At 34.3% G+C, this 11,358-nt stretch overlaps 1 protein-coding gene across 2 annotated transcripts; it reads left to right on the forward strand.

Moving 5' to 3' along the window:
- The first annotated feature begins 6,164 nt into the window (after positions 1-6,164).
- Positions 6,165-10,923, forward strand: LOC148203925 (importin subunit beta-1-like). 2 transcript variants are annotated; one of them, XM_088106690.1, is made up of 3 exons: positions 6,165-6,322; positions 7,035-9,458; positions 9,543-10,923. In XM_088106690.1, the coding sequence occupies exons 2-3, from the start codon at positions 7,042-7,044 to the stop codon at positions 9,739-9,741; spliced, it is 2,616 nt and encodes an 871-aa protein (XP_087962816.1). In that variant the 5' UTR covers positions 6,165-6,322; positions 7,035-7,041; the 3' UTR covers positions 9,742-10,923. The 2 variants fall into 2 exon arrangements, with proteins under 2 accessions (XP_087962816.1, XP_087962817.1); XM_088106691.1 differs by having other exon boundaries at positions 6,190-6,322; positions 7,039-9,458.
- The last annotated feature ends 435 nt before the right edge of the window (positions 10,924-11,358 follow it).

Genomic DNA, 11,358 nt, shown 5'->3' on the forward strand with positions numbered 1-11,358 from the left:
AATCACACTCCTATCTTATTAAAGAAACAACTTCATCTTTCCTTCACTTGCGTTTGCTAAACTACCTTGATTCACATAACATTGATCCTTAACTATATCTTAATCCACCCTTGATGCATCACAATTGTTTTCCTTTTCTCAAAACGAGCAACCCCTCTCGAAGACTAAAACTCCCTTAGAACAAGACTTATAATCAATTCATTCTCTCATAAGGTCAAGCTTCAAATTTACAAAGAAATTACTTCACATAAACCTCCAACTTAAGTACTTTGATCACCTCGTCAAATGCCACCTAACATAGAAATCTTCATGGAACCCCTACTATAACAAACATTGTCAACTTACTCTCAAACTTTCTTCAAAAATTACCTCTTCAACTCGAAACCTCAAGCAAACTTTCTGACCTACTCCAAATCCCACAGTCTCAATGTCTTCTATAACCTAACACCCAACAATTGTTTTCCTCTTGATCAAACTTAGTCGATCACTCAACACCACCACCAAACAATACTTGATAAAAATTTACTTCAACTCAATATGCATCCTCATATCCCTAAACCTCTCAACACACCCAACTATTTGATCATCTCGATAATCACTTCAACAACTTATATTGTAGCCACTCCCATTTTATTTGTTTGAAGACCTTTCTTCTCAATTCCTCACACCTTGTACTCTTAATTCTCTTACCTTACATTTTCCTTAAAAAACTAACGTTCTCATGTACTCCTCCCTTCAACACTTGAAATCTTTCATCTTAACTCACGATCAAACATTTCTTCTATGCGAGCTACTAATCTTGAAACATCATTCTAAACTTGACTCTGATGCATCCAGTTGCTGATAAAACCTAACCATCTCCTTCTAATTTACTTAACTTAAGACCCTTACAATACTTCATTCTTTTTCAAAGACCTCATATTCTCTCAACTTGGAAATTTAACCCTACACAATTGTTCCTCAACCCTGGGTCCACTTTCAAATTCTTAATCCTTTCTTAACTCAAGCTTTAAACCTTCCACCACCTTTCTTCTTCAAATCTCAAACATCCTTGATATACCAAACCATGTTGCCAATCTCACCCAATGTTACTCCGTTGCTCACCAACACTTTCCTTTCTTCTTACCTCTAACGTTACTGATACATAGAACCAAACTGATTTCTCAAACCTTGCTACACCAATGCTTACCCAAAGCTCCTCTTATTCTAGCCTTTGAACTCAACTTTTTTTGTGAAACGTACGATATCTGATCTTTTGACTCTATTCTTGAAAACTTCTTCGCCCAAAAACATTACTTTTAAACTCCAATATCTTCACCCCTCCTTTTAAACCTACATTTTGGTCTTCTAATTCCTTATCTTCGAGGCAAGAATTTGTCTCAAAGGCTTAAATCAATTCTAATAAAGGTATATAGGTCAAGTTGTCCTTGAATATGCATTCCTCTATCACTATAGAGCACAATATACTATTATAAAGGCAAGAACAAGACAAAAATTACTATCGACAACAACACTAGAATCACAACCCTTTCTTTTCCCCAAACCTTTAGAATTAAAAAAGGAAAATCATCTCTAATATAGTCATGAGTGTGCACCCTCATTACTCCTATCAAGACGTTTTCTGTTCTCAAAACTTCCAGTTAAATACACAACTATACTATCTACACTTGGAGGAAATGGTAAACCATACCATTTAGAATCAATTCTTCATAGGGAAGACACGACAAACTCACAATCCATATGTCCTCCTAAGGACGAACTGCTATGATACCATTAATGTAACATCTCATTTTAATAGTATAAAACTACCAAAATGAAACGTTACATAGATGCTACAAGAACAACTAGGTAAAACAAACATCCTTAAAAGAAGAGCTCTACTTCTGTAGATCTACCCAGCAACTCATCTGCTTCTCCCTCACCTCTTGCTTGAACAACTGAAAAGGTGAATCCCTAAGCTCACACAATTAGGTGATCATCGCAAACGAGAAACAACATACAAAGTCAGACACAGAAAATCAAGGGTAAGCTAGATACCAAAGAAATCATATCACAATTATAACGTAGCATACATAAATCATTTAAATCACATATATCAGCCCAAACATCTTAACATGAAAAGACCTCATCAAGACTCATCTGGATTAGGTATGAATGTCGAACTATTAATAGTCTGTGCACTTGTATGGTACAACTGACACTCCCCAACACCATACAATGTTTGTCCATATTCAATGCCTAGGGTTAAATTTAAAGCCTATAAACAAGAACCTCCCGCTACTCTCACCACATGCATCATTCCTCTCGACTTGAGAAGGAATGATCATTAGAGTGTCGGAATAGACTTGCCATTTCAAAGCTCCATACATTCATACAACAACATCAACATCAACCAAGGCACTACCATGAAATCTTACCCTGAGTCATGGAATTACGTCCATTAAAAAAACTTCCAATAATACATACATAACATCAATGATCAAACATTATGTATTTCAATTCATATTACAATTTAATTCATACTCCACAAGTAATAGAAACCAATCATTCAAATATTCATATACATTGTACACACTTTAAGAAAACATATAAAAACTTAGTTGAAAATATGATATTTTCGCTCAGTGCACCAAGTCTGTTCGCTCAGCTAAAGCCTACTTGCTCAGCACAATCCACTCGTTATCCAAATAAAACTGACAGTACTGTTAGACCTCAACCATTTGCTGAGCGCACCCTCTCGCTGAGCGAAAGTCCTTAGACAGAAAACTCATTTCTACAACCACTCGCTCAGCGAGTCTACAGCACCAATTATGTAGAATTACGCAACCTATACAAATTTTTACCTATTCTAACTATTTTTATCAACTTCCAACTCTCCTAGATTGTTTTATATACTCAATTAAACTTAACTAAGTGTGTCTAAACCCTTCTAACATCAATCTAAATAAGTAGCCTCAAGATTTCACCCAAAAACTTACAAAAGCTCAACTTATAGACCCAAATTGAATTATACCCTTTGTGACACAATTTCAAGTAACTTAGGGACTCTAATAAGTCCCATATGACTCACCAAGACCCCCTAAATTGATCATACAAGCACAAAACCTACAACTCAGATTTTCACTAGTCCACTTCCTAAAAATTGAGTTCTCAACCAAGTTGAACTCTACCTAATCACCACCACACACTCACACTTCATATCTCTTCTATTTTAATTGTTAGAAACAGCTCACAAATAAACTTATAACCAACTCCCAATACCCCTAGCCAGTTCAAAACACTTCTCACACAATTTCCTTGCCCAAAACCTCATTTTTAGACCACAATAATATACACTCAATAATAATCATTGCTCCCAATAATTCAATCATCATAATTCACTTCATCAACACCAAATCCAACATAAAAACTCATACAAATAGATTCAACATAATTATACAACATTCATCATCACCCAAAGCATTAAACATAAAATTGATTTCTATACCTACACTCACAGAACATAATTTTACTTCAACCATTCAATATTCATACACTCTTTAACATGCACAATTAGCATGATTTAAAGAAAACTCTAGCTTCCCTTACCTTACATCGATGATACAAAGCTCAAATAATGCCTCGATTACTTCTCGCACAAGGAATTTCTAGAAACACCTACGAATCATCAATTGGCGATTGGAGACAAATCTTAGATCCCAAATTGAACCAATAATCAAGGAAGAAGATCACTTGATACATGCAAAATAGTTCCTCTTTGCATGATCAAGGATCAAGAAAAGGAACAAGAAAAGGGATGAAAACTTACTTACTCTAAACACCAAATTGATCGGATAGAATGGTAGACCTTGACGCCGTGATCATCTAGCACCTCCTGATCATCAAATAGATGACTTGAGATCAAGAACTCTTAGAGAGAAGGTAGAGAACTCTAGAAAAGTAGTTTCTAGAGATGGTACGTTTTAAAATAATGAAACTCATTTACAACAAAACTATTTATAATAAAATCGTTTAATATTAAAATAATCGAGTCTCATTATTTTTAGATTACCACTACTTCTAAAACACCATTTTCTGGAGTTTTACAATATTAAAATATTTAGTCAGAGGACAAGATTTAAAATATTTTAAATTTATGAAAAAAATGCTTTTATTCATTATTTGAAATGAAAGACAATAAAAACATAAAAAGAAGTTATTTTTTAATTTTTTTTTCTCTTATTGTGAACTAAATAAGAAAAAAAGTATTTTCTCCTATTTTTTTATTCTCTTTTGCTTTCCTCCTATTTTTAGTGTAGAGTGTATTTCCTTTAATATGAAAAGAATGAATTTTAGAAAGTTGAGTTGGAACTTTAAAAACTAATCATCGAATTATTAATTAAGATCAAAGAAAGATTTACTTGTTGAGAAATCTCTAACACTCTAATAATTAATGAGAGAATCGAGTAATTCTCTATGAAACAGTCTTTTAAAATTTTAAATATCACCATTCATCTCTAATTACTATATCTCATTATATATATATATAGTTATTTAGATAACAAATACATAATTTTTTAAATATACTCAATTACAAATATATCTCTAAATATATCAATGTTTCATGTGTAAAATTTCTTTTACCATTGAATAAAACAAACACATAAATTATTTAACAAATATTATTATTTACTAATGAAAACTCATGTGCTCATTTTTTTTAAGGTAACAAAAATAATATTGAAATTATAATTATAAAAATAAACATAAATAAGTTTTACAATTATTAAATAGATTTTATTTATTTTGTAAATGAATTTTTATTTATTTAACTTAAAAATGGTAAATTTAAAAAAAATGATTAAATTTAAAAAAAAAAACCCATCATTTGAAGGGTAAATTTGGAAAAACATGTGAACACTAAAAAATAATTCTCCATTTAATATTTGTTTTACTTTGTACTTATTTGAAATGAAACCAATTCACAAACATTTTTATTTTTCCTCTAAAAATGATTATTATTTAAAAAAAAATGGTTCTAATCCATTCTTTTGAATAACTTTGGATGTTTTTATATATTTGATTGAATTTGAACATCCTAAATGGCATATAGTATGTAAGCATTTATTACGTGTTGTTAATCTTAATGGTCGGCAAAGAATTTAGTGATTTTTTTTTCAGAAAAAGTTGTGGTAACTTAGTTAATTTTTATGTGTTGAATAATCAATTTTAATTTTTGAAAAAAAAAATAAACCAATTAAAAATCAAATAAAGTTGACTAAAGTTACTGAGTTTTTATCATATAAAAGTCACTTAATTCGTTATTTAAGTATCAAAACTTCTAACAAATACTCATCCTCACCCATAATACTTAATCACGTTGGAACGTCAGATCACTAAGTAAAAAGAATTTGGAAATTAGTTAATAATTGTTTCGTGTTGTTAACTAGACACATTAATATATTCATTATTATGAAAAAAAGAGTTGTAAAGGAATGAACTAATTAAAACATATAAATAACGACTTAATCAAATTTTATACGAAAAATTACGCACTAAATAATAATAATAATAATATATTCCTCATTATATAGTTATAGATGGATTATTATTGGCCTTAATGAGGTTTAGTTTTCTCAACTCGTATGACTTAAAAAAAAACAGTTTCTTAAAACGACTGTACTTATAAATAAATGGCTTAAATATAAATAATTTATTTTTTATCCTTAATCTTAGAGTTACTAATATATATATATTAAAATAGGAAAAGTAACAACAGAAGAATGAAATGGAGGCCGTTGATAAGAGTCTAAGAAGGTCAACAAATTCATGGAAGTAGAACAATAGACGTTGATATGATTGACTTATTCTCTCTTAAATAATTGAAATGTTATGCAAATGCAAATCAGTTTCCTTCAATTATGGATGACACCAAAAACAAAAAACAATAATTTTATTCAATTCAAACGCGGGCCCGTCGCCCGGGCAAAAGACACCGCCTTTACGCTGTACACAGCACACGCTATCACTAATCCATTAATTATTCTCTAAATCAGATTAACACTAATAACTCGTACTCAACAAATATGAATTACTTCAAAGTCCCAAAATAATAATCCTTATATTTATTGCTAAAGAAATATAATTAGCGCGATTATTGTTAGCGCGTGCTTTTACAATTATATAATTTTTTATATTTTTATTTCTAATATTTCGAATCCTATTGCCCTTGGCTGTTGCAGTTGCTTCTTCATCTTCCTCTTGTTATTCACTCTATTCTCCGACTCTATCACTCACTCTCTCTTCTTCGCTTCGATTCTTCAGATCTCTTTGCCGATTCCAGGTGATTTTATTTATCCGATCTCGTTTTTCTTCTGTCATTTTTTCTTTCTATTTACCTATCCGATTCGCCTTTTTTTTTTTGCGTTTTAGGTTTTCGTTTTCTCTTGTTTCAATCTTGTTTGAGTGCTTTGATTTGATGGTTCTGTTACTTTTTTGAATTGCGATTGATATGAATTATTGTTTGTGTTGACTTGGTTTCGATCTGTGGTTGATTGATTCTGTGGCTTCTCACTCGGATAATTGGATGAGATGAGGCGCGAGCGGTTGCCAAAGTCAACTGTTCTTGTGGCCACAAAAACTGTATTCCATATGCACTTGTTTGCGGATTTAATTGGTTTTTGTTTTCTAGTTATCATTATAGAGACCGGAAAACGCATCTAAATTAGGTGTATCATTTCGATTAGTCGGATAATATATAGGACATGTACTTTTGAGGTATCGAATTTAAATATAGGTTTGTCCAGTTCTTTTTGTGTGCTTTGTTCTAGAGTCACGTGAATTTATAAAAGTTATTTTCTTGCTTGATATCATAGTATTTCTATTTTTGAATTCTTAATGTGCTGGTCATTTAGGTGATTATGGATCTGGGGTTGGGATAGTTTAATTATTAATAGAGATTTGCTTCTTCAATTAAATCCCCCCTCCCATATTTTTCTTCTTTGAATTTTCACTCGTGATTGAACAATCGGGAGCTGATTGTTTTGTGCCATTAGGTAGAGTATGGCAATGGAAGTTACTCAGGTACTTTTGAATGCTCAATCAATTGATGGGAATGTCCGGAAGCATGCCGAGGACACTCTGCGACAATTTCAGGAGCAAAACCTTCCTGGATTCTTGGTCTCTCTGTCTGGAGAATTAGCAAGTGAAGATAAACCGGTTGATAGCCGAAAGTTGGCAGGTCTAATACTGAAAAATGCTTTGGATGCCAAGGATGAAAGCAGAAAGCAGGAATTGGTTCAAAGATGGTTGTCTCTGGACCCTGTGGCGAAAGCTCAAGTTAAGTCATGCTTGCTGCAAACACTCTCTTCTCTTGCCCTTGAAGCTCGATCTACAGCAACTCAAGTAATTGCTAAAGTTGCTGGAATTGAGCTTCCTCAGAAACAGTGGCCTGAGCTGATCGGGTCACTTCTATCAAATATTCATCAAGTACCTACTCATGTAAAGCAGGCAACTTTGGAGACTCTAGGGTATTTGTGTGAGGAAGTATCTCCTCAGGTTGTTGATCAGGAACAAGTAAATAAAATACTTACCGCTGTAGTTCAAGGTATGAATGCATCTGAAGGGAATAATGATGTTAGGCTTGCTGCTACAATTGCGTTATACAATGCTCTTGGATTTGCTCAGGCTAATTTTACCAATGATATGGAGCGTGATTATATAATGAGAGTTGTTTGTGAAACAACTATATCCCCAGAAGTGAAAATACGTCAAGCAGCCTTTGAATGTTTGGTCTCTATTGCTGCCATGTATTATGAGAAACTAGCTCCTTACATCCAGGATATATATAACATCACGGCAAAGGCTGTTAGGGGTGATGAGGAGCCTGTTGCTCTTCAAGCCATAGAGTTTTGGAGTACAATTTGTGATGAGGAGACTGATATCTTGGAAGAATATATAGGTGATTCCAATGGAGACTCTGAAATACCTTGTTTTTATTTTATAAAGCAAGCCCTTCCTGCACTTATCCCTCTGCTGCTGGAAACATTACTCAAACAAGAAGAAGATCAGGATCTGGACGAAGGTGCATGGAATATTGCAATGGCAGGTGGTACATGCCTTGGTTTAGTTGCTCGTACTGTTGGAGATGATATTGTGCCACTGGTAATGCCCTTCATTGAGGAGAATATAACCAAACCAGATTGGAGGCAAAGGGAGGCAGCCTCTTACGCTTTTGGATCTATCTTGGAGGGGCCTTCCCCTGACAAATTAGCACCTCTTGTTAACCATGCGTTACCATTTATGCTCAGTGCTTTAGTGAAGGACCCAAACAACCATGTGAAAGACACCACTGCTTGGACATTGGGACGAATGTTTGAATTTCTTCACAGTTCAATTGTTGGTACGCCAATTATTAATGAGGGAAATTGCCAACAGATTATTACTGTTCTCCTCCAGAGCATGAAGGATGTTCCCAATGTTGCTGAGAAGGCCTGTGGTGCTTTGTATTTTCTTGCCCAGGGTTATGAGGATGTGGGACCAACATCTCCTATAACTCCCTTTTTTCAGGATATTGTTCAATCCCTTCTGACTGTTACTCGTAGAGAGGATGCTACAGAATCGCGGTTGAGAACTTCAGCGTATGAAACCCTGAATGAAGTGGTTAGGTGTTCCACAGATGAAACAGCTCCTTTGGTGTTACAACTAGTTTCTGTCATCATGATGGAGCTGCACAAATGTCTTGAAGCGCAAAATCTTTCTTCTGATGAACGGGAAAAGCGTAGTGAATTGATAGGCCTCCTCTGTGGGTGCATGCAAGTAATTATTCAGAAGCTAGGGTCTTCAGAAGGTACCAAATATGTCTTCTTGCAGTGTTCTGATCAGATAATGGGACTATTTTTCAGGGTCTTTGCTTTTAGAAATGCCACTGCACATGAGGAGGCAATGCTAGCCATTGGAGCCCTTGCCTATGCGATAGGCCCTGATTTTGCGAAATACATGCCAGAATTTTACAAGTTTCTTGACATGGACCTTCAGAACTTTGAGGAGTACCAAGTTTGTGCTGTCACTGTTGGTGTGGTAGGGGACATATGCAGAGCATTGGAGGACAAAATACTGCCTTATTGTGATGGGATTATGACACAACTTCTTAAAAATTTGTCGAGTGATAATTTACACCGTTCTGTGAAGCCCCCCCTGTTTTCATGCATTGGTGATATAGCACTTGCAATAGGAGATAACTTTAATAAATACTTAATGTATGCCATGAACACATTACAACTTGCTGCAGAGATGTATGCCCACACATCAGGTTTTGATGATGAAATGACAGAGTACATTAATTCTTTGAGAAATGGGATATTAGAGGCATATTCTGGGATTTTTCAAGGGTTTAAAAATTCATCAAAATCCCAGCTTTTGATTCCTTATGCGCCTCACATCCTCCAGTTTTTGGATAGCATATACATGGAAAAAGACATGTAAGAAAGCAAAAAAATTCTTTTTTCTTCTTCTTTGTTGTTTGTTCATTACTTTTAGTGACTTCATTGCCTCTTTGAATGCAGGGACGAAGTAGTTATGAAAACAGCAATTGGGGTCCTTGGAGATCTAGCTGATACCCTGGGAAGCAATGCTGGTTCTTTAATACAGCAGTCTTTGTCAAGCAGAGACTTTTTGAATGAATGTTTGACCTCAGAAGATCATTTGATTAAGGAATCTGCTGAGTGGGCCAAGTTGGCTATCACTCGAGCTATATCTGTTTGAGGTTCATCGGGATTAGCATATCCATTGTCATAAACTATCTGCATGCATTTGGGTGTGTCGAGGTGGGTCTTGGGATTGCATGTGTCAATTTGTCTCCATGGTCAGACAACGTGAAGGTTATCAGTCTGAAGGTCTTCTTGTTGTCACTAACTCTTGCATCATCACCAATGCATCACTGACTTTTGCATGAGCACCATTAAGTCCAGGTCTGTCAAGAGGAAGAAGGTAGCGATGAGTTTGCAAATGTGGGTGTAGGTCTTCATGAAACAAGTAATTGATTGAATGGCTACGGGGAGGCAACTGATTCCTGATTCAGAAACTAAGTTACTCTTAGTTGGAATTGGATGATGAGTTTGGAGTTTGATGTTATGAGAAGATAAACCCATTCGAGCTTGAAAACGGTTTTTTCCTCAACTGATCATGCTTTATTGGAATAGTTGAATTCGCTGGGTTGAACTGGTTTTCATCAACACCACCCAAAGTACTTTATTTCAAGTGAATCTCTTCCTTTTTTTTTTTTTTTACTTTTAACCTGCATCTTAGACCATTTGTTTTTCATCATCCTATTGTGTATAATTGTCCCTAGGCTGTTGGCCATCCATATAATTTTTTTTTCTCCACACATTGCTTTTCCAGGCTGGGGATCGATTGTTTGTTGATGACCCAGGATGGGAGAGATTACATCTTTCTAGCATTTTGCATTTTTCATTTTTTTACTTGTCAGTTGGTTTCTTAGGGCAAAAATCATCATGCATTCATGAAATCATCAACCTTTAATTCCTTTGTTTTAAAATGCATATGTACATCATATATTGGCTATTCCTGTGGATACAAAAAAGAAACTCGCCGTATATTGTGATGATACCAAAAGAACTAGTGTGGTGGATTGTTGTTGCACTTGTTGGAAGGAGTCGTCTGGGTGTAGCCTGTATTCGTGTTTTCTTTCTCTTGTCTAAGTAAAAAGTTTGTGAATTTTGGCGACTTTGATAATTTTGCCATGTTCCTGCATATCTCATTATGGTTTTTGGTTATGTGAATCTTTGTTACCAAGATTAAATTGTAAAATGTCTCGCCAAATCGTAGGCAGTTTTCAAACTCCATATTTGGAGATCACCCATTTTTGGGTGGACGACATCATATCCTGAATGATCACTCTTAAACCAATGTATTTTCGTTCTTATCTATTTGTTTGTATAATGCCTTAGTAACTGGGATGTGAAATTTGACAATGAAATAACTATAAACCTTAAATATAGTTCGCAAAAGAGAAACTTTCGAGTAATTTAAATCATCAATAATTGTTAGAGTAGACTATTAGTAATTGCAGTGTAACTAATAATCTCTGCAATTTTAATGTTGTCGTTGATTGGTCGTGTCTGGAAGAACCAGAACGCACCGCAAATTGGTGAGTTCGGATAAGGACAATAATTAAGAATACAAAAATACAACTTCATGTCGTTATTGTTACTGCTAGTTATTTTTCCCTTTCGCTAAAACTTTATGTTCATTTTTCATCTTTTATTTTTATTTATATTAATGTTATATGTTGTCATTTTTTTACTTCCAACTATATACATCTTAAGGTGTCAATTTTCTTTTATAATAAGTATTATCTAT

Source organism: Vigna umbellata, chromosome 2 (assembly GCF_029865625.1).
Source record: "Vigna umbellata cultivar VRB3 chromosome 2, Vumbellata_1.0, whole genome shotgun sequence".
Taxonomy (NCBI): domain Eukaryota; kingdom Viridiplantae; phylum Streptophyta; class Magnoliopsida; order Fabales; family Fabaceae; genus Vigna; species Vigna umbellata.